Source organism: Watersipora subatra, chromosome 6 (genome assembly GCF_963576615.1).
Source record: "Watersipora subatra chromosome 6, tzWatSuba1.1, whole genome shotgun sequence".
Taxonomy (NCBI): Eukaryota; Metazoa; Bryozoa; class Gymnolaemata; order Cheilostomatida; family Watersiporidae; genus Watersipora; species Watersipora subatra.
The window spans coordinates 43,514,498-43,539,048 of NC_088713.1; the positions used below are offsets into that span (position 1 = coordinate 43,514,498).

The 24,551-nt window shown below is 40.5% G+C and overlaps 4 protein-coding genes across 5 annotated transcripts in view; 1 reads left to right on the forward strand and 3 right to left on the reverse strand.

The window, feature by feature from the left end:
• LOC137398678 (uncharacterized) overlaps window positions 1-24,551 on the forward strand; it is a 42,837-nt gene that overhangs the window by 263 nt on the left and 18,023 nt on the right. The window lies entirely within an intron of this gene.
• Window positions 11,875-12,429, reverse strand: LOC137398283 (uncharacterized). The gene has a single exon (XM_068084390.1). The coding sequence runs from the start codon at window positions 12,427-12,429 to the stop codon at window positions 11,875-11,877; it is 555 nt and encodes a 184-aa protein (XP_067940491.1).
• Window positions 13,655-14,185, reverse strand: LOC137398284 (uncharacterized). Its single transcript, XM_068084391.1, has one exon. It carries the CDS (start codon window positions 14,183-14,185, stop codon window positions 13,655-13,657), a length of 531 nt encoding a protein of 176 aa, XP_067940492.1.
• On the reverse strand, window positions 18,119-18,826 carry LOC137398285 (uncharacterized). Its single transcript, XM_068084392.1, has one exon. It carries the CDS (start codon window positions 18,824-18,826, stop codon window positions 18,119-18,121), a length of 708 nt encoding a protein of 235 aa, XP_067940493.1.

The following is a 24,551-nucleotide window of genomic DNA, read 5'->3' on the forward strand; positions in this document are numbered from 1 at the left end:
GCAAAAAGATTGGAGATAAAAAACTCACTAACATATTTAAGCAGCTCATGTTTTTTGGGTTCGGTGCAACAAAGTTATAGTTGCTACTAGGGGTTGGATGCATACCTGCCAACTCTCACGCATTGGGCGTGAGACTCACGCAATCACCCCAAAGAAAAATGAAAATGCGTGAGATTTTTGCCCCAATTTTCACAATTTTATATATACTATCATTGATACATCACTTGCCCCAAAACCAAATCTCACGCATTGCCCCACGCTTGGGTTGGCAGGTCTGGTTGCATGTATGTCGTGACTTGTAACATTATTATTCGATATAGATCGGAGGGTAATGCCGATGTGTGGGAAACACTAAATAGGCATAGTTATTGTGCATATAAGCACAAGTGTATACCTGTTGTATGTAAGTAGCGCTCTAGACAGTACGTACAGTCTTGGCTAGTTCCAGTAGTAAACTGGCGCCTCTCGCATCCCTCGCGAGGCTCCTCCCATCCGTAGGTATCGTTTCCATTTGGTCGTAATCACGATACACTACAAACAATGCACAAACAATATGTGCAAGTGTTATATCTTGATTGCAATTGACACAGATTTAGTATCGTTGTAATTCGATGATTTTACTAACATGTATTGAACAGCGTGTATTGTTATGTTATGCTGTGTCATAAGATTCTCATTAATATAGTATTTATTAGAGTGTGATTGATTAAAACAAAGCTTATTGTTTTATTCTCAGGATAGAAACTGATGACATAACGTCGTCACATGATCCTTACGTCATAGAACTAAAACCTAGGCAAGGAGACACAACTCCTAAATTTATAATATTATGAATAATATAACATCTTTCTTTCTAATATATGGATGGTGCTCAAGCTATTATCTAAAGTAAAACATTTTACAAAACAGACCAGGTTTAATACCGAAAAAACTATGAAACAACAAATGCAAAATAAATGCTACCACGGTTCAAATTTTCATAGCTCATCACGAAACCTCATAGGCTTCATTTCCGGCCTGCCGCACCGCGTCCGCCGGACAGCAGGTGACCCCACAATCCGAGCCTGATCTCCACTGCCAACGGGTGATTTAGCACTTGAAGCCATTTTGTGATCAACAATAGTACCAGAACATGGGCAGGGCTGACTTGATTTAAACACAGTCTCTGTGATGGGTTTAGATTCGGAACCAGGATCAATGACCGGTCCAGGACCCTTAACAACCTCAGACTCACCCGCAAATTGTGACAGATCTGGCTTTAAGTGCACTCTATTTCTACGCATGATAATTCCAGTGGCTTTGTTTTCTAATGAATAAGATCTAGCCTGAGTGTGATATTCTTTTATGATTGCAGACTCTCACTTACCTTTTTGCCATCGAAAACGCACTGGCTGGCCCTCAGAGAGCACTATTCTCTCTGGCGTCTCCTTCGAATCATGGTTGGCTTTCATACTACGCTGTCTTGCTTCAAAATTAGCTCTTACCTCTTCTCTATTGTAAGCCCGAGGGAATAGACACTTGGCTTGTGTGGGAATGCCGTCAAATAAAGTCTTACCCTGTAATAGCTGAGCTGGAGAAGGCAAATTACTTGCTAAAGGAGTGTTTCGCGGCATCTGCAATGCGTTCCAGAAACACTGACCATCTTCGACTGCTTTAGTCATGAGTCGCTTGACCCTTTGAATAGCCCTCTCCACCTGACCATTAGACCTTGCATAACCAGGTGAAGAAGTGATGTGACTAATGCCATACTGCGCCGCAAATTCCCTAAAATCTCTAGAGCTATATTGCGAACCATTATCAGATCTTATGGTTCTAACCTGACCATAATCTGCGAACTGTTTCTTAAACTCAGCTATGATACCTTTGCTTGTTAAATCCTCTAGTTTAGCGACTGTAACCCACTTAGAATAGTAATCTACATTGAGTAAATAATGACTATCACCTAGCTGGAAAAGGTCACTGCCTATAGTTTGCCATGGATACTCGGAAATCTCGGCAGGAATCAACGGGGCATTGCATTGAGCGTTGTCGTGTTGCTTACAAATGCTGCATGACGCTACTTTGTCCATTATTCTATTACACATACCCGGCCAAAAGACAGCAGTTCTAGCCCACTGTTGAGTTTTAGTTATGCTTTGATGGCTGGTATGCAAGCGATCAATGATCTCAGCTTGCTTTTGTGAGGGAGTTATCAATCGATCACCGTAAAACAGCAACCCTTCATATAGACTAATATCTAGCCTAAACTGCCAATATGGTTTTGCTAAAGGCTGACACTGCCTTTTCTTACTTGGTCAGCCTAACCTGACGTACCGTATCACTACTCTCAGTGCATCATCCTGACTTGTAGCCTCAATGTATTCATTAGTAGCTGCTGACTCAATTTTCACTGCACAAGTCTGTGGCATTGGATCCTCAAATGTCAAATCAACTAAATAACTACTAGCCCTACAGGACCTGGACAGGTAGTCTAAAACGTACATATGCTTACCAGGCACGTGAATCACTTCGTATTGATAATGCTGCATTCGCATACGCATGCACTGTAGCCTGGGGGTCAAATCACTTAGAGGTTTTCGGTTTATACCAACCAGTGGCTGGTGATCAGACTTGACTGTAACGTTCCTACCATACACATACTGGTGAAACCTAGTTAGCCCAAATTGAAAGCTAGAAAAGAAAAACAAACAATATAACCCAATATTACAATAAAGATTCTAGATAGTTCAATTAAACAATATGTACAAGTGTTATATCTTGATTGCAATTGACACAGATTTAGTATCGTTGTAATTCGATGATTTTACTTACATGTATTGAACAGCGTGTATAATTCACATGAATTGTGTGCTCACAATGCAAGGTCGCTAAAACAATGAAATGTATATATAACATACTCTTTGTAAGAGAGTGACCTTGATATTTTTATTCATAAATCCTTTGGCTGCCCTAACAGCTCTTCCAGCTTCACCATTGCTTCTAAGAAAGCAGGTGCACTTGTTATATGCTCTATATCCCATTTCTAAAAAAAACTTTAATCTCTTCTGAGACAAACTGAGGTTCATTGTCACTAATCGTAATATTAGAAACTCCCAGTGCACAAAATAATTCTTTCAATATTTTTATTACAATCGAAATGATGAATGAGTCCTGCAACTCATGTACTGCTATGAAGCAGCTGAAATAATCAACGACAATTAAATAAGTCTTACGGTCCTTTTTGAATATATCCATAGCCAATCTCCACCAGGTTCTTTTTGGCTAAGGTTTCCCAACCAAAGGCTTGCTTTGTTTACTACGAAATCGTTCACATTGATCACACTACTGTCATTCCAGGCTACCATACTGTTTCTGTAGCATGGCGAATACACTTGATTTTTCTTTGATGATCTTGATGAATGTCTTGCAATACTCTTCCCCTTTCTAACAACGGAATAAAAACCCTACTGTGATATCAAACAATTCCATCAACATAAGTTAGATAGTGTCTGAACGAATAACATGACTTTACTATAATTATTTGGTACATCCTCCATTTCAGGCCAACCCTGTGTAATGAACTTGTACAGCAGCAGCCCCAGTTCATCATCCTGGAATGCTGCCCTAATTCTGGTCAGTCTGTTAGTAGCAATTGGTAGCGATGCTACCATCTTAAATATCATGTTCGAGTCCTTCAACTCATTTATGGTTACCAACTTGCCTCTTTCTGGAGCTCGCGACAGAGCATCTGCTAGCACTAAATTTTTTTTCAGGAGTGTAAACAAAAGAGTAGCTGTATGTCATCATTTCAAGTCTAAATTTTTGTACTCGAATAGGCAGTTTCGTTAGCTCTTAACCCTTTCATCCCGGGAGTATTTATTAGTTTTACCGGAAGTATTTATCTTTCTCAATTCCAAACTGTACCTACTCGACTTTGATGCATTGTAGTCTGGGTTTGGCCGACGTTAGCCCCATAAAACTATATATCAACATGATCTTGACACTTCAAGCTATAACAACAGCTTATGTGTTTTTTTTATTGTGTCATTAGTTTAGTATCTAACATTAAATGAAACTTACACATGTTTTATCGACAAGCTGCCCAGCACATATTTTTTGTTATTTATCTATCAACAAAAAATAGAAATATACTGATTCTCACCAATTTCTGGCTATGTACTTATTGAGAAATGTGTTGCCTATGTGCATGCAAATTTTAGCTGCTGTAAACCTTTCACTTCTAGAGATAAGTTGCATTTATTGCACTGATGTTGATATATGAAAATCAGTAGAAAGCAAAGTAAAAAAAACAGTCAAACAATTTGATCAGCATCTTATTTCTTGTAATCAGTGGAATGATACAAGACAAAGCAGCATTTAGGATGCAAATACACCTAACATGACAAACAAACAAAGTTAGTTCTCTTCCTCTCCTGTGGAGTGCTGCACACCTCACAGTTCCGTGCTTCTGACCGATGAGCTACCAGATGAGGTTTGTGAGAGAGTCGTTCCATCAGATGTACAGAAGGTCTTCCTGATTTTCTTGCTGGTTCTTCAGCAGCTCCAATGTCAGCAGCAGCCTCGCACAGTTGATCAACAAGTCGGTTCTTGAACTGAAGCAAGGTTAGTTTTGCATCTGGATGTGATAGACAGTAAATGATGTAGCTGTTTGCCTGGGCTATTTCTAAAATCCATGTGAAAACCCTCTTCCACCACTTGATGGTTTTGCGTGTATACTGCCCATAGTATGACAGAACTTGGTCCATCTTGTCACAGCCGCCCATAAAACTGTTGTAGTTGGCAATGACAGAAGGCATGATGACATTTTCTCGACGCCGTTGAACCTCCGTCTGCCCAGCGTGATGAGCAGTTGTTACTAGGGTGCAGTACTTTTTCGCCTTTTTATTTCTCCAAGCGACACATAGGATGGACTTGTCTTCACTGAGGTAGTTTCTGTGCTCTCTGTGCTGCAGCTTTAGCGTGTTTTTTTTATCTCTACAGGAAAACCAATTTGGCTGACATTGAGGGTACCGGTGTAATGCATGGAGTGGCTTTTCAAAAAGGTGATCAGTTTCAAAGATGTATAATATCTATCAGCGTAGATATGGTGTCCAGGGCCCAGTGTCTTGATAAGATAGTCGAACACTCTAACAGCAGAATTTTTGTGAACAGAATATTTCAGTTTGTGGCTTGTTATGACCACCCCAACTAAATGTAAACTACATACAAACTTGGGCAATCTTCCAGCATAGCCTCAAACCAAAACATTATAGCCTCAAACAAAAGATTAATTAACTAACATCTCTATGGTAACACAAAGCCACTGACAGTGGCTTGCCGGCATTATTGATAAAACATCAAGCCAATGTGAGTGGCTTGCCGGGCTGAATGGGTTAAGTATCCAACACAGCTAATACTGGCTTATGGTCTGTTTTTACTGTGAAGTGCCTACCAGCTATATAGTAGTTGAACTTATCACAAGCTCATGCTATTGTCAACACCTCCTTCTCTATTTGAGCATAATGTATCTCAGCAAATGTCAAATATCGCGGTGCATTCGCAGCAAGCTTCTATCTACTTTCTGCTGGAAGAAAGTCATCTACTATATGCAGTATGACTGCTCCTAATTTTTATGATGGCGAATTCGCACTTATCACAGCATCCGGAAATAGGGAATATTGTGACAATACAGGTGTATCTGACAAGATCTTTTTAACCAACCTAAATTTACTATCATACTGTTCACGTCACACCCAATCACTATCTTTCCCAAGCAGCTGTCTCTGATGATGTGTTCTCTCAGCCAAGAAAGGCATAAGTTTGCCTAGAAAATTTACAATTCCAAAAGCTGCTCCAGTTCTTTTCTATTTCTATTTTCTACTGGACAATCTATGATAGTCCGAGTTTCTCTGGATTTGCCCTGATTCCATTACCGTGTACTATGTGTCCTATGGACTTAGTCTCTGTCACCTCAAATTCGCACTTATCTGCGTTTAGATTGATTCCAGCTTGCTCTAGCTTATCTAAAACTGTTTTCAACCTTTTGTCGTGTTTTTCCTCTGAAGACTAATCCAGGTTACAAATCACCCCATCAAGATCGCGCAAAATTTCATTCCCTTCTGAAAGAGTTCAGGTGCTAAACTAATACCAAACGGTAGCCTTTTACAAAAGTATCTCCCAAATGGAGTTATGAATGTAGTTAGTCTTCGTAAAACCGGATGTAACCTTCTCTGCCAATATCCGCAGTTTGTGTCTAGCTGGGTAAACACTCTTGAAATTCCTAGTTCATCTAGTTCTGCTAGGGTTTCATCGGATGTTGGCAACGGATGATATTCTTTTCTAACATCTTTATTAAGGTTTGTGAAGTCGATACAAACTCTGAGCCTCCCAATATTCTTCGGGACCATTATGAATAGGAGGCGCCACTGCGTTGGCTCCTCAATTTTTTTTATAACTCCAAGTTTCTTCATTCGCCGTAACTCTTTCAACGGCTCTTTTCTAGCAGCCGCTATTTTCCTGAGAGTACTTTGAACGAATGGACTCACTTCCTTGTCTATAGAAATAATGACCTGAGAATTGATTGATCCTAATCTTTAAAACAACTTTGTATATCGTTTTCTCTAGCCGTGCTTCTTTTGCACTGCTACAGTTCCTACAATATTAACTTTGAAATTTCTGGCCCAACAAAGGAGATATTAAATTATCCACAAAATATACAGTTTCTCGTATATGTTTTGTTCCACTAGATAATTTTACTACTGCCTTGCCAGCTACTTTTAGCTCAGGATTGCCAGCTCCCCGAAAGTTTTGCTATGAGTGCTGGGCTTTGTCTACAATCTTCATTAACCTAGATGGAATTGCAGTGACTGTAGCTCCACTGTCTACTTTAAATGTCATAGCATGTGAATTGACTTTTAAGTCGACCATCCATGCTTTTGATGTTTCAGTGATCGATTCAGTCACCCGTCTAGTCAATCTGACTCTGAGTTTGACCTTGAACAAACCTTCAAGGTTTTCTTCGCAAGCTACCTCATCAGTTCTTGATCAATTTCCTGCTTTACATGCTTTGCTTTTGGCCCAATGTCTTCATCTTTTGCACATACAACGTATTGAATTCCTTGTGGGATATCTTTCTTTGGAATGGCTTAATACAAAAAATAACATTTCTAACTATCTTTTATCGCACTAGATCCTTTCCTCCTCTGGCTACTAAACTGAGCTTCCCTATGATACTTTTGAGCTTATTAACATACAGGTATAGATTTATGCTACGATTATACTACATTCTCCCCTCACAAAACCGTATCTGCATCCATGGTCCTTAAATGACAGTACGCAATAAGATAAGCAGTTATAATATGCTAGCCGAGTTCTTTGGCATAAATAAAAATGCAGGAGTATTTGGACATGAATAGCTACCAGTGTAATTCAAACAGCAGTATGGATAAAGTATGGATTATATGGACACTTTACAATTCTCTACGCTTTGGAGCTTTACTAACTCTACTGAAACGACATAACTCCTAAGCTGTAGTCAATTGAGGAGTAGGTATACTTACAAGATGTGAAATTTAATCATGACTCTGAGGTGTCACCTGCTCACGACGTGGAAAAGGGACTGGCTCCAGGTCTGCAGAACTGGCCACGGATTGATTATATCTAAAAATTACATTGTTAGGTAAGTGGCCGAGTACAAGTTCTCTGATAATATCATTGGGGTTTTAGCAAGATATTAGACAAAATCATGTTTGATCTGTTACTGTCAGAGTTATCTGCCCAGTCCTTGTATTTATCACCTTTTCTGGATCTGATATGGAAGCTGAGAGAACATTTTTTACTCTTTGGACAGAATGTTCAGCTAGGCACTGTAACATGCGGTATCTATTATTGTGGGTGTAGATCTATCACTATACTATATTATTGTGTGCTATCATTAAGGTTGTTGGTATGAAGATCGAAAGATAGATTATTGCAAGGTTTGCATTCGTTAATTAGTATGTCCAGCAGAAGCCCATCACACGATCAGGTAATAGCAAACCTAAAGAGCACAAACAAAAAGGTGTTGAGTGTGAGCAGTGAAACAGCATAAACAGTAGTGGAATATAAACATGTCATAAACAGTATTAGTAAACACGATGGTGGGATCTATTGATAGTGACACAGGTGTCATTGGTTGATAAGGATCACCACGCTTATGCCTGATTTTTAAACGAGCTGTCAAACTTTTGAACTCGCTGCAACGAAGTTGAAGGTCACTTACCAGCACTGTAGAGTTTTATAGGAAACTCTAAAATTTCTGTCATTGTGGAAAAAGACCAAGGAGCTTTCTGATGTGCTTTCTTGTCTGGTTTATTCCTTTCTTTATTGCAATATTCACACCGTGAAGCCTAGAAATAGGCAAAATATGTTTAAAATCTAACATGAGAAAGAAATTGCGTGCACAGTGATACAAACAATACTTGCTGATATAATACTATATATGAGATAAGAAAGCTTATGAGTGTTCGAAACTTCAAACATACAATGTGTAAATAGCATACTGTAAACAAAGAGGAGTTGTCCACGTAAAGAATAGTAATGAAACAATATCTCAAAAGTATATAATATAAAACCGACCTGTGCTCTCTCTCATCTATATTTCCCGATTACTTCATGTATATTGTTACTAATTGTTCTTTTCTTATATTGTTGACAATAGTGTCCTGTTGCTTATTGCTGACAAATATGGTCACAAGTTGCTAATTTCACTGCATCCCAGTAGTATTCTGTTTGTCAGTTGCTCACCTAAATTCTGTTGATTCTTCTTCTTTCCTTGTCACAGGAAAATTAAAGCACAGGTAAAAAATACTACCCAGAATTAGTCTTTCAGTGTTACGATTGGATAACCTCATGGTACCATACTCAAACCCAGCCAATCAGACTGACCAAGGGTCAGCAGCGGCTAGATAGCCAACAAACATTTCGAGAAATTGGTCAGGGCACACCTAGGTAACTGTAAAATAGATTACGTAGTGAGGCTAGTTGATGAGTCAAACATTTTTGTGGTCTACAATTCTTTTAGCTCTGGCAGCTCTAATCATTGCTACTAAATTCATTTACAAGCTCATTGAGTTTATCCCACCTAGCAAATATTGATCTCAGCGTGTTTATAGTGCTATAGGGATGTTGTAAGAATATGGGGATCTTGTAGACTTTGTAATGCCCACTCCTGGTCACTTCAAGTAAGAGTCAACAACTACCAGCAGCATGTTGTGTCGTTTGCTGACCTAGCCTAGTCTACACTGTATGCACTGACAAGGCTTAGGTGTTGGTAATCGAAGATGTGAACTGGCCATTTTAGGGTCATTGCTCATATTCATGAATGAGTCACAGGATTTTGTGACTTGTTCTATATCACTTTGAGGCTCCGTCACATGGCTATCACACAAATGACCTAGTCACCACTTTCATTTTTGACATTTTTAGATTACCTACGTGGAGTTCTTGCAAAAGACTGTTACACAAAGGCTGAGGTATTACCACTCTATTACCCTGCAATATTACTCCAGACACGATTGTAGTGTAGTGAACCACGGTTGTATACATTAGTTATATCCTATTTACCAGTCTTGCACTTATGCTATGTTTGTCAATTTGCCATTATAGCATGGAAAAGTCGACAATTAATTGTAGACAATTCTAAAAGTACAAGAATAAAAAAAGGTAGAAATAGTGAACAAAACTAACCTTTGAACTCCTTGCTAGCTTGTTAATTTGTAATGATATTGTCTATTATGATATAATATAATAGCATGAATAAAAGTTTCTAGACTGTTTTATGAAGTGTCAAACACACATCTAGGTCAGCAAGCTGTCAGCTCTGCTGTGCAGGATGGCCAGTTGTTTCTACCAAATCTGGTTTCGCAACAGAAATAAAAACATTACTCAGCAGCCAGTGTTGGTGCACAAAGCAAGACCAATCTTATGGATTGGGGCGACCTGGCATACCCCCAACGAGTTACTGCCTTGTTTGACATCGAGGTTAGGTAGGATAGGTAGTAGCTTTGTTAATAATGATTACTTTTCCATGCTATAATGGCAAATTGATAAACATAACATAAGTGCAAAACTGGTAAATAGGATATAACTAATGTATACAACTGTGGTTCACTACAACGATAGACAGCTTCTCCTTAAGATTGAAGAAAAGACTTACATTAAAATGCTCAGGATGCCGTTTGTTCGGCCAAACATCTTTATTCAAACTGAGCGCTGTGCTCAACAAATTTTCCCTGCCTGTTGCTTGGGCTATTTGCAAAGGTGTGACTGGGAGGTTAAGTGATGTCAGCAACTATATAAAATGACCACAGTTTGCTCAAACTGTTCGTTCAATGCATTTTTCAACTTTGTAAAATCACCTATATTTCTTTAAAATTTTCTTTTTGTAACTTCACAATTTACGAGCCCATCTTTGAATACGCTCTGCTGTCATGTCTGGATGATTCTTATCTAGTACAAGTATTCTGCCTAGAGCTTGGAGTTAATTATCTTTGACCAGAACAAACTTGCGTCCATACAAACAATGTCTGAATTTATCCAACCCAAAAATATTGGCAAGGCCTTCATGTTCTACTTTCTGGTACAACATTTGAGTGGGTGTGAGTTTCTGTTACGCAAACTGTATCGTTCGAATCTCCCACTCAAGGATATGCGAAAGCACTGCCGCTATGTCAACCCTTGATGCGTCACATGTAACGTCTCCCTTGGTTATTGAGTGGATGGTAACAACTGATGCTTTAAGTGTAGTTTATTTATTACACCATTAACACCGTGAAGCTACAATTTGTTATAAAATGATTAAAATATGGTAATGAGACATAAGTTATGTGAAATAGTTTGATATAAAATGGAATAATATATGACAAAGTATGTTGATAACAAGCTTATACATAAGATAATACATGTGTGTATGAACGTAGCAGAAATTCATTAATTCAAGTTTGCCTGAAAGAACAATATTGATGTAAAATAATGATTAAGTAAAACCATACCTCCATCCCTTCTTTCCAAAAGAGAGTAAATTTATAACTGCATTGTATATATAAGTAGATGTATATATCAGTAAATGGTAAAAGTTGTAACGCTGTAGAGGTCTAGAGTATAAATGAAGGTGTTCTGTTATTCCAAAGAAATTGATGTCACTTGGAATGAGTGAATCAGATGTTTGTCAACAAGCATCAATACTGTAATAATGATGAAACAAAGGCAGCAGTGAATTTATTTTGTTCCGTTGTTGAATGAGGCAATATGTTACTATGATGTATGTGTTGGACGAAGATGAGATGAATAGACAGTGTGGTTTCTGAGCATTGCTACGAATAAGTTGGCAGCAATGTAACAACAAACAAGTTTACGGAACTGGTTATCATTGGCAAATATAATCATGCTGCTCTATCATCCTAATGATACACTACCACCTAAAATTTTAAGATAAAATTTTGCAATTTACTTAAAAAATTTGACTAGAACTATAATTTTGCTTAATTTTCTGACGCGCTGGCGCGCCGCAGCTTAGGGTAATTGCGGAAGCCAATCATGAGTTGCACGGATCTCACTCTGCCATCTTGAGACCTGTTTAGTCCGATGATACATGCCATGGACCAATCATTAGGAAACCTCCCCCTTCCATTACATGAACAATATCACCCACTGAAACCTCTTGGGTTTTGTTAGGCCATTTTTGTCTTGTAGGGTGTGTAGATACTCTTTGCACCATCTGCGCCAAAATTGGTTGGCTATTTCATGAACAACCCGCCAGTGCTTACGTGAGTAGACATCAGCATCAGTAAAGTTAGCTGGAGGAGGCAATGTCAGTTGGGATTTCATTGTTATGAGTAGGTTAGGTGTTAATGGAAGTTAATCGTTAAAAACACTTCTTAGAAGTCTGCTGTTTATAACAGCCATCACTTCATAGAACGGGGTTCTTAGTTGTGACCTGCTTAATCTACCACCATGTTTCTGGCCCAGTCCTCTGAGAATGGTTCTGGCAGACCATATGTGTCGTTCCCAAACACCTCCCATAGGACTTGAATGTGGTGGGTTGAAGTTGATTTTTACGTGGGGGTGTGACGAGCTCAATGAACCTTCTAGATTCTTTGCTAAGTCGTTGAAGGCTCCAATGAAGTTTGTGCCTTGGTCACAGCGTATAGTGGACACTGCTCCACGGATGGAGATGAGATTGCGGAGAGCATTAATGAATGAATCAGAAGTCATGTATTCCAGGAGTTCGATGTGAACAGCTCTGGAAGATAGATAGGTGATCATGAGTCCATAAGCTTTTCTTTTCTTGTGGCCATCCTTGGCAACAAATTGACCAAAACAATCAATATCACAGTGGGTAAAGGGTATGGCTTCTTCAAGCCTTTCGGATGGAAGAGTTGCCATTGGAGGAATTGTATGTTTACCACACATTTTCTTACACTCTACACAGTTTTGAATGGTTTTGAATACCTCAGATTTTGCATTTACTCTCCATAGATCATGGGATCTGATGCAAGCTAGAGTGACTTCTCGACCTTGATGAGCCGAGAGTGTATGATGGTGACAAATCAGTAATGTGGTGACGAGCAGATTTAGGTATGATGATTGGATGTTTTTCATTATAAGCCAGTTCTATGCATTGCTGAAGCCTCCCATCAATGCTCAGAATACCTCTCTGATCTAAGAAAGGATCTAGCTCGATCAACTTGCTAGACTTCTTGAGAGGGTGATTGGCCTTGAGCACGGCAATTTCTTCAGAGAGTTATTCAGATTGAATTTGTTTCACGATGGCCCGCTCCGCATCATAAAAGCTGTGTGGCTGCTTCATATGCCTCCGGATTGTGGCGATTGTTCCGATAGCTCTATTCCAATCAGAGAACCCCTTGAGGCGTTGGTCAAGAGAAAAGGTTTTGCTTTGCTGTAAATAGGGTTGATGATTGTTTTACCTCCACGTCATCAGGATTGATGTACACCTGAGGCTGTGGAGGCAAGATCATGGGTTCAGTCCAGAGGAATTGAGGACTGGTGAACTAATCAGATGAATTAAGTTCCTTAACACTGGCACCTCTGAAACTAAAATCTTCTGCATTTTTAGTGGTTGAAACATGCTTCCAGCTTACAATATTTCACAGTCTGCATATGGTGTCTACTCTGTTTGCCACATATGTATGAAACCGCTTAGCAAAATTGTTGATGTAACCTAAGACTACAGTGGAGTCTGTCTGAGTCTGAAGTAAAATGTGTTGTTTGGAATACCTAATTCCTTGAGATATTTGTTGACAGCCCTAACAGCACCATATGCTGCTTGCAGTTCTGGTCTAGAAACTGTCACCTATTTGGGTGGTGCAACTTTGGCCTCGCTTGAGAGAAGTGTTGCACTTTTCTGGTAGAACTGACCAGACGAAGGTATGTGCAGTGACTATGTCCAGCAGTGCTGGCATCGGCGAATGTGTGCAAATTGGCGGGTTTAATGGAGCCAAAGTCATAGGGGTGATGCAACCAGGTATGGTGATTTGACTGACGCTGGTTAAATCTGATTTCCAGGCAAACCATTTGCTGAGTAGTGCTTGCTTGAGTGGAATGTCCCATTCAGAATTATTGCGACAAGTCTTCTGAAGAATGATTCTTCCTTGAAGTGTGAAGGGAGCTATCAGCTCTAAAGGGCCAAACACGGGCCACTGTAGACTGGTTTGATTAGAGAATCATGATGGAATGTGAACTGATCTTTCTCGGTGTCCCATAGTACACCAAGATATCGTTCTTGTGGTGGTGGGTGGGAGGTGAGATCTAGGCTAGCTAATGTGCTAGCACACTCATTTTTTGGTAGTTGTGACATAACTGCTCTACTGTTAGAGGCTATTTTGTGTAGTCTCAGCTTTCCAGTTTCACAGAGTAACCTGGTTTGTTTGATGAGAGAGATGAATTTTGCCTCACTGGGTTCACTTGTGAGACCATCATCAACATAGAAGTTTCGATGAATGAAGTGATGAGATGATGAATGACGGGGTGCCAATGCATTGTATTGCTCAGCTAGGAATCTGAGACCATATGTGGCACATGCCGATGAAGACCTAGCACTGAACAGATGAACAGTTATCTTGTAAGTTACCAGACTCCCACCTTCATCATACCATATGAATCGGAGGTGATTCTGGTCCTCTGGTGTCACCTTGAATTGGTAGAACATTCGTTCAATGTATCCTATGAAGGCTACAGGGTGCTTGCGAAACCATAGAAGTATACCCTGGAGGTCATTATGAAGCTATATGATCTTACTTGATTATGCGTACGTCAGTTGCTCCTCCTCCGTGAACCGCGCCCAGAATAGTCCCGCTCTCCTCGTAGCCTCCGGTCCTCCCTTTTCTCCAGCCGATCTCCCTCCACCGGAAACATCCCCTTCCTTCCTTTGTCCTTGATCTCCTCCGCCCGTGATGTCGTAAATACAGATCGTAATTCCTGTGCGGTATTACCTTACACCTTCCCCTCAAGATTTATGCAAATCTTTAAAGACGTCGCCGCATCATGGGGGGGAACAAAACTCGAAATTAGTAGAATAACAATGTTAGCCACATGAAAGTCAGTGAGTATAAAGACAGACAAAATTTACAAAACAAAGAATAACCCATTACAGGTTGAGTTTATCTGGAGGTTTTACAACTCTCCCGGCCCGTGTCTGATGGGTCTGTACACCCTGACGATGAGTATTAGAGGGGATGAGTGCTGGCTGAGACTGAAGACTGAGATTGGTTGATCCCTTACTCTCTTTGCGCTTCCTAGTGGGAGCCGCAGTGGGTGCCTGCGGAGAACAACCGCTTTTCGAGGGAGGTGACCGCTCAACGGTCCTATTCACTTGAGGAGTCTGTAACTGCAGAGGTTCGGAAGCAGGTGCATTTGGCACAGGCGCCTGCCGAGGTCCGGTATCTGTCGAGTTCTCTCTCCTAGGTAACATGGTTACCTGACTGGTGCTCGCTTCACTTCTAGTGTTCAGTGTAGGATGAGCGCTATCTTCTCTTGATATACATTTCTCATCAGATGGGGACGACTCAATGGGTTTATCAACTTGCACTAGTTTTCTGTTCCTGCGCAGCATGGCTCCATTGTCAGTCTTCAGCGCAACTTCTCTGCCAGAGGACGCCATCACAACAGCTCTCAATGGTTTGGCTGAGGGGTCGTTGAAAACCACCCGAGTTCCGACAGGCACTTGGTCCCGTTCAACCGCCCTGTGCCGTTGATTGAAAGTATGAGCCTGCCTACCTCTGTAGTCAGCTTCATAAGCGCGAAACTTCTTTACATCTACTGGACTGTTGACGAGATATCCCATTGAATTCAACCCTCTTCCCATGAGCAGCTGGGCAGGGGTATAACCATTCTGCAAAGGACTGTCATTATAGCACATAACAGCAAATTCAATCTCAACATTTTTTGCCACAAGCTTCTTGAATGTTTGCACCACTCTCTCTGCATGACCATTTGCTTGGGGGGTTTCTAGGGGAACTGGTTCGATGAATAATGTCCCATTTCTTCATTAGTTGAGCGAAGTTTTCAGAAATGAACTGTGGACCGTTGTCTGTTACAATAATGGGAGGTACCCCTAATGTACATATGACCTTGTTGACAGTTCTGCACATCTCTGCAGCAGTGGCTCGGGGAAACTTTTCAGCAATCATGAACCGGCTATAGTAGTCACTAATAACCAAATACTCATCACCTCTTTCATCAACGGTGCAGAAGTCCATTGCAAGCTGCCACCAGGGTCTCTCTGGGAGAGGAGTAGGGATCAATGGCTCAGTGGGTACTTTCCTAAAGCGAATGCATGTGTTGCAGTGCTTAACCATTTCTCTGATGTCCTGAGACATCCCTGGCCACCAAGTCGTACTCTGGGCTTTTCTGAGGCAGCGGTTCTCCCCCAGATGCCCCCTGTGAATGTCCTGCAGGACCCTCTCTCGTTCACTCAAGGGAATATACAATCTGTTGTAATAAAACAGCAATCCTCCCACCACAGTCAACTCCTCTTTGAACGAATTGTACTTTTTCAGATATTGAGGCAGATCACGGTAGTTTGGCCAACCCTCTTGAATATTCCTCATTAATTGATTGGCTGTGGGGTCTGTTGAGAGGGCAACTTCGAGTAGCTCTCTTCTGGTTCGAGATATCGAAAGCTCTTCCATCATTTCCTGAATGAGTAACGGCTCCGGTTCTGACACTTTTTCTGTTCCTGCTGGAGCTCTGCTCAAAGCATCGGCAACTATCAACTTCTCTCCAGGGATGTATGTGACATCATACGAAAACCACATCATGCGCAAACGAAATCTCTGAACACGAATTGGGAGTTTGAACAGTTCTTTCTCCGCCATAATCGATACCAGAGGTTTGTGGTCTGTTTCGATTTTGAAGTCGCGGCCAGCTAGATAGTAGTAGAACTTTTCTGCTGCCCAACACATGGCCAGAGCCTCCTTTTCTATTTGGGCATACCGCTTTTCTGTGTCCGTAAGGGCCCGCGACGCCAATGCTATAGGCTTGAAGCCATCAACAGTTTTCTGGAAAATCGCCGCTCCTAAACCATAGGAGGAAGCGTCGGTGGAAAGCCAAGTCTCGGCTTCCATATCAAATGGGACTAGCACCGGGAAAGAAGAGATCTTTTGCTTCAGCAACTCAAACTCTTCGGTCATTTCAGCTGTCCATTACCAATCGTTATCCTTCAGCTTGAGGAGAGATCTCATCTTTATGGTGTCATCTGCTAGGGTAGACATAAACTTACCAAGATAATTGACCATACCAAGGAATCTCTTTAAGCCTTTCCTGTTTTTGGGAATAAGGAAATCTTGTATGGCTGATACTTTTCCTGGATCTGCATGAATACCTGACTCGTCTATTACATGACCCAAAAAGGTGATACGAGTCCGAGAGAACTCACACTTTTCTTCATTTAGAGTAATGCCTGCAGAAGCCAGACGTGATAACACTTCTTTCACTTTACTGACGTGTTCATCTTCAGTTTCCGTATGGATTAAGATGTCATCCATTTGACCTAACACACCTTCAATGCCCTCCAGAGCCTTCTGCATCTCCCTCTGGAATATTTCGGGAGCCGATGAAATGCCAAACGGCGAACGCTTGCAGAAAAACCTACCAAACGGTGTGATAAAAGTAGTCAGTTTCTGCGAACTTTCATCCAACCGAAGCTCCCAATACCCGCTGTTTGCATCTAATTTCGAGAACACTCGTGACTTACCCAGACTGGCTATTGTCTCATCAGTGGCTGGAAGCGGGTGGTAAGCCCTTTTTACTGCTTTATTCAGGCGGGTAAAATCTATGCATACTCTGATCTTTCCATCTTTCTTGGGCACAACTATACAAGGAGCGCACCAGTCTGTGGGCTCCTCTATCCTCTGGATAACTCCGATCCTCTCCATTCGGTGGAGCTCTTCTTGTAACGGCCGGCGCTGAGCTGCAGCTATTCTTCTAGGAGTAGACTGAGCAAAAGGAGTTCTTTCATCTTTCAGCTGAATATGAACTCTGGATTTCATGTACCTAAGCCTGAGAACAATGACGGAAACATATCTTTCCAACCTGCTGACGACCCTTCTGCGATTTCAGACACTTTGAGAATGCCCAGCTGTTTGATGGCCCGTTTGCCTAACAGAGGATTAGCAAGCCCTTCAACAACGTAAACCCTCTCTTTGTGGCGTCTTCCTTCATGAGATAGTTCAACGATAGCCGCTCCAGGTACTGTAAGCTTAGTGTTTCCCGCGCCAAACAATTCTCGAGTAGTAGGTGTCAGTTTCAACCCAAGAGCATCGCAGACACTAACTGGAATAGCCGAAACTGCAGCACCCGAGTCTACTTTAAATCTCACATTTTTTGAGTTCATCTGTAACTCTACATACCAGGCATTTTCTGTTTCCGAGATGGTGTCAATGGTGTCAATGTAGTTTATGCGGCTTAGTCATTGGTAATTTCCTAAAAACAAGCTATCTACTCCATCGTCATTTTCCTCCAGTGCAGATACTTGCTGGGCTCCTTTGCACATTTTTGCCCAGTGACCTTTTCTCTTGCATTTGTTGCAGCTTGACCTTTCTGCCGGGCAACGACCACCAAAATGCTTCCACTTTCCACATTTTTAGCATGGCTGGTCCTTTGCGTTACTGCTCCTGTTTTCCTCAGTGTCAGTCATTTGTTTAGACGATTTAGGTTTATATCGCTGTACCGAGTCTACATTCCCAGCATACTCTTCTTTACCGGGACCCAGAGCCCCAGACGTAGCTGCCATCGCAGCTACATGCTCCTGATTTGATACATATTGCTTCGCCTTTTGAATGCATAGCCTGAGTGTGAGATCAGGCACATCAATCAGGTACTTGCGAAGCTCGATGTCACGCACCCCCACCACTATTCTATCCCTTACCAAGTCATCTCGCATATCGCCGTAGTCACAATTCTCACTCTGAACTTGGAGTTTAACTATAAACTGGTGAAGAGATTGGCCAGGTTGCTGAGTCATCTTATTAAACACTGAGCGCTCAAAAATAACATTTTTAACAGGCTCAAAATACGCATCAAAAAATTTGATGCAGTTGGCCAGTGTTTTCTTTTTGTTTTCGTCAGATGGCACGAAGGTGAACTGATTGTAAACTGGTACCGAGTCACTACCCATGGCCATAAGCATGTGACCGATCTGTTCGTCTACAGTGAGTTCTCGTAGTTTCTTCACAATCACATATATATTAAACTGCTCTTTAAAAACTTTCCAGGCGGTAGCCAGGTTGCCCGAGGAAAAATCCAAGGGCTTTACGAACTTTTCAGGCTTGGTTTCACCACTAGCAGACATACTCTATACTGTTTTATTGGCAGCTCACCACAATCAAGAAGATACTATGGATCATGATTAACAGGAAACAAGTTAGATAACACCAAAATATATGAGAGTGACAGTATAATTCACTATATTGTCTTTAAGAGTCAGGGTAGCAAAATTTTGCTCCACACAAAGTAAGCCTTCTCCTGCGATATCTCAGCAAATATCCGATCCTTTGCCTCAACGCAACAGCTTCCAGAGAATCTGTGCCTTGTCGAGCTCGCCGTTGTAAAATACCGTCACACAAACAGCAACGTTTTACACGATTACGCTTGTAGGTTCGATATATTCTGACACCATATAAAGCTTTATGATCTTACTTGATTATGCGTACGTCAGTTGCTCCTCCGTGAACCGCGCCCAGAATAATCCCGCTCTCCTCGTAGCCTCCGGTCCTCCCTTTTCTCCAGCCGATCTCCCTCCACCGGAAACATCCCCTTCCTTCCTTTGTCCTTGATCTCCTCCGCCTGTGATGTCGTAAATACAGATCGTAATTCCTGTGCGGTATTACCTTACTGTCATTCGTGTGTTCAAAGCCTTGAAGTAGAAAATCATTGAGACTAACTCTTACCTTGGTCGCACAGTCAAAGACAACACGGATATGATCAGGTTTTCGAGGGTGAAATACACCAAAATGAGAGATGTACCAGGAGTCAATGGAGTCATGAGGTGCTCTAACTGCTTCACCCTTTGAAATAATGTCAGTCATAAATTGGTGATATTGTGTCTTATAGTTGGAGTCCTTGAATTTCTTTTCAAGAAGATGGAATCGGTGAAGTGTCGCAGACTTTGACTCAATATGTGGTGGTTTAGTCTTGAATGGTAGAGGCATAGTAACCCTTTTCTTTTCTATGGTATTTTTTGTTTTCATGCCTAATAATTGTCTGTCTTCAATTGATAGACCTGGTGTGTCATCGTGTGAGTCAGAAAAGTCTGCATTGTACATATTGCTTAGCTTGGAAAGCTCTTTATTTGATTTTGTTGAACACTGACAAGTCACAAGCTCTCTGCCTTTTGGCAGTATTTGATTTAATAATGTGGCATATGTTACACCTTTTGAGTTCAGTTTGCCCATGAATTTCCAACCTAAAGCAGTTTTGATTGCAAATGGTTCATCTTTGCTATTTGTAGTCAGAATTTGTGGAGGCCGATATGCTTCCATGAAAGTGTTGCCAATGAGTAATTCTACAGATATGTCATGATAGTTTTCAGGTAATTCATCTGCTACATGCAGTAAATGAGGCCACCTTTGCAGCTTGTTTTTGGTTGGAATTTGATTGCTGTCTATAGGTAGTGTATGGTGTGAGTAGCAAGAGGGTAGTGAGTGTTGGTCTGTGACTCTGTAAGCTCAAACATTCAAACCAGTTACAAGATCACTTTCAAGCTCTAATTTGTTAGAGGTCATGGTTGTAAGGTCAATTTTAGTTTTTATTGTATCAGCATTCAGTTTTGCTGTCGTGTCATGAGTTATGTATGTCGTATCAGACATGGAATCAATCATCGCATAAACCAAACATTCTTGCTTAAGGCTTTGCTGAGTAGAAACCTAAACAGGTATTACCCATGACAGGTTTTCGACTGCAAGGTTGCGCTGGGTTGTATAGCCTGTATAAGTTTGTTTGCTATCATCTAGTCATTGATCATCGAGCTTGGTTTAAGTGTTTTGTGATTCAGAATTGTAGCCTTGAGGTTTTATATCTGGCTTTTCAGATTTCGTTTGCGATGGGTTGTTTGGAGAATTTGTGTTTGACTGGTTTTTGCTTGATTGAGAATTCGGTGCTGTCCTCATCTTATCGAGGGCAGTTGGATGTTTTCCCTGGCATCGATTGCAGGTAGCGGCTGAGTTGAAGACTATGGGAGTTTAGACAATGACGTCATAGTTAGTTAGCTGTGGCGGCGGAAATGCCTCGCCTCCAATTGATAACATTTTACTGAGACACTTAACCCTCCAAAAACCCATTTCAAAAAGTCGCTAGGGTTACTTAACCACCACAATTCTACTTCTCCATTCTTTACTTTGTTGGTGACTTCCATGTATTGGGAGTTTTCCTTTCCTATATGTTTAAATGATAACTTCAAGATTATATATAATATATTGGTAAAATCAGTTTTTTGAGTAATGATTAATATTTTAATTATTATTAGAATTTAGAAAAGTTCTCCAGTCAATATTTATTTTTAGCGCTAGTTCTAAGTTTCAAAAAATGTAAAAGAAATTCAGCTCAATGCAAGTGTATGAAAATTTTCTGAACGCACGCCGCCACCGAAATTGAGGCTCTATATAAAACAATGTTTACATGATTGTCTATACTCATATATGTTCTACTCAGGGTAGGGAGCTTTTTACAGTCTCTGGATATATGATCACCATTTCAGCAATCATAGCAGAGTTGTTTGCCTCTGTGATGAATTCATGGACTTCAGCAAATGATAGTTGTTTAATTTGCCGCAGACCGAAGTTTTGTGATTGTCCATTTTGCACAACAAACCAGTGTGTTTGTTCAGTTCAGCCTGTTTAGTGGCATTGTTTAGTCCGGCTTGTTTGATGGCATTGTTTGGTTCAGCTTGTTGAGTGGCAAATGTTCTCGTGGGTTTATTGGTTTTAGTGTTATCACGTGCTTCCTGTCTTCTTTCGTGTTTTGGTTTTTTATTGATGAAATGCAAGGTTTTTGACAGTGAATTTTGTGCTATATCACAATGTTGTGACAGGAATTTAATGAATGTAGTAAGGGGAGAGAACTTCTCATTGTCCCATTCAAGTTTAGTGGACTCATTTGTCCATTTTTCTGCAATTTGGAATGGTAGCTTGACTATTAGCTTCTTGTTAGCAGCTCTTGTGTTGAGATTGATCTCTGCGGAGAGACCTGCGACAGATTCAAGTAGATCCATGGAATCTTCTAGGGGTTCTCCGTCCCCAGATTTAATCCTTGGCCAGTCTTTGAGCTTCTCTAAATAGGCTTTAGTTAGCTCTTCAATTTGCCAAATCTATCATCTAGCTTTGCCTAGGTTGATTCATAAGAAGTCTCGGTCTTCTGTCTGTATGATGAAATGGGTGTTGATGCTAGTGACGGAGAGTGAGATCTTCTATAAACAAAAATTGATTTATTTACAGCATGAGCATTATCAATAGTTTTGGCCTTGGCAGACAGTTTACTCATGCACTGTAAAGCTTGGCTGATTAGTGTTTCACTATCTGCCTCTATTCGATCCATAGTATTGCGTATTTTCAAGTGTGGTTCCAAATCACCTAGCATAGAGCGCCATGCACTGTATGTTTCTATTAAGTTGCGCTTAGCTTGAGATACTTGATTTTTATATCCCTCCAAAATATCATATAAAAGCTCTTTTTCAGATAAAAACTCAGAGTGTATTGTTTTGTAAAGTATGCTGCAGTTTTCTATCTCATTATTTAACTCATCGTTTTTAACCTTTGTCTCTGGTCTTTTGGAAGTTTGATTTGTAATGTATACAATTGTATGTAATTTTACAATGTATATAATACTACATCTGCTTGTATATACACTAGAGCAAGCGAAGCAAAATGTAAAACAAATTACTATAATCTATATATATATGTGTATATAAAAAAATTGTTTCCTCACCCCAGTTAACCCGTATGGGTGGTAATTTCTGCTCTAACTCGGGTCTCCTACCTGGGAGACCTGGGAGTTTAAGCATTCGCTTCAAGATCTTAGCTGTTCCCAATAGCGCACTTTTCTGCAACTCACCTGAGTTGATTGCTGTCGGTATTTGGGCAAGCCACATTATATATATATACACACATATATATAAGCTATAAACTACCAAGTCATCTATGTGGCCAATGATCCCCGCATACTAGAATATCATGCATACATTGTTGGAGGATATCACCTGTGTTTACCAACCTGAAATACTCTGTTGTATCTGCCGAATGGAGTTATAAACATTGTTAGCAGAAGAACGTTTTCTGTAAGCGGTATCTGATGGTACCCTGAGTTAGCATCCAATTTGGTTATGTATTTAGCTCCGTCCATCTTTGTTATATATGTTTTAACTGAGCTGTTTAGATGAGTCTCTTTTTACTGCTTGATTTAAGTTAGTTAACTCAAAACATAGGCAAACCTGGTTTGGACCATCCTTTGGAATTTGAACCATGCCTGCACACCAGTCAGTTGGTTTTGTTAATTCTGAGATACTTTCTCGTACTCTAGCTGACAAGATTTATTCTAGTTTAACAGGATTCGGTGAATACCATCACTGGACACTATGTGACCTCAAAAACTATAAAAGACGACCCAATGCTGTGTGAAAATTGGTAGTAAGGGCGATGTATCTAGATTAATGATTAATAAGAGTAAATAGTGTGGCTATCTTTATTTCAGAATCTAAACCAGAAAAGCAATGTATTATGTAGAAACAATATTACTTGACTTGTTAGAATAATCCAGTTGTACAACAATAGCTACATTTAGAACTATTCAAAGTTAGACCACACTTTGAAAGATGAGTCATAACTTGCAGCAAAAATTATTCATGCTCCTCAACACTTCCACCAAAAATTATTGCATCATTTTCTAGATTCAAGACACCACTCAGGCCATTAGAATTTTGCGCGAAGCGTGCTTCAGTACTTTAGATGTGGCAGATATACTTATCCCAAGTCTTTCCATTTGAATCAACCCAACATGATTGACAAATGTAGTGATATTTCTTGAACATGTTTCTAACTCACACTGGAACAATCTCGGTTTCAAATGCCGCTTTGAGAACAGTTCTACTAACATCTCATATACTGTAGGTACAGAGTAATGCCCTGTGATAATATCAAGGATTGCCCTTCATATGTCAATTTATAAGCGAACATCACCATTAGCTTTGGGCACTAAAACCAATGGGCTAGCATTTGGAACCTACACCTTAGACATACATGGACTCTTCAAGAACATCTTGCAACAACCTATTCAAAATCTACTACGATTTTAGAAAGGCAAATAACTAATGGGCTGGGCTTTAAGACCAATTTTGAGATCTATGTGCAACTTGACCTGAACATCCCGCGATTAGCCCATCACCTCCCCCAAAAGCATTCTGGGTATTTTGCCTTTACAAAAGTTTGTAAATCAGAACAATCATTTAATCATACATATATCTGGATTTGAACATATAAACCTAAGCATACTACTTACTAGCAATGTTAGCACAAATTAGTTTACATGATTTACTGTGGAATACATAAAATATAACTGCAGTAAAAAGATTCAGTTTTATTTCCACACTAAACTGACCAAGCAATGGTAAGGAACTAGCGTGTCCAAAATGCATAGTTGTTTAGTTGCTGATGGCAAATCACCATAGTTACTTAGAATTTTATAGCAGCGCCTATGCATGATGTTGTTGGTGTTGTCTAAGTATATGAACTTACATGTGATTGAAGCGAAGAAGGACCCGGTCTGGTTCTCCCCACGCTTATATACTCTACTCGCAACTACCACGTCCTTGACTTCCTGTAACCTTTCGTCACTACTTGTAACTACCATGACCTCAGACATTAGGGTAGCCCGCGGCCCACCAACCCGATTATACAACATGCCGTTTTTCTTTTTTCCTGTATGGGCCACTAACCTTCCAGAAATACACTTGAACTCATTCAGTGACTCACCTTGCTGGTGGAGTTTACCTTACTCTTTAATCCTGGTCCATCAACTCATTCGGGGTA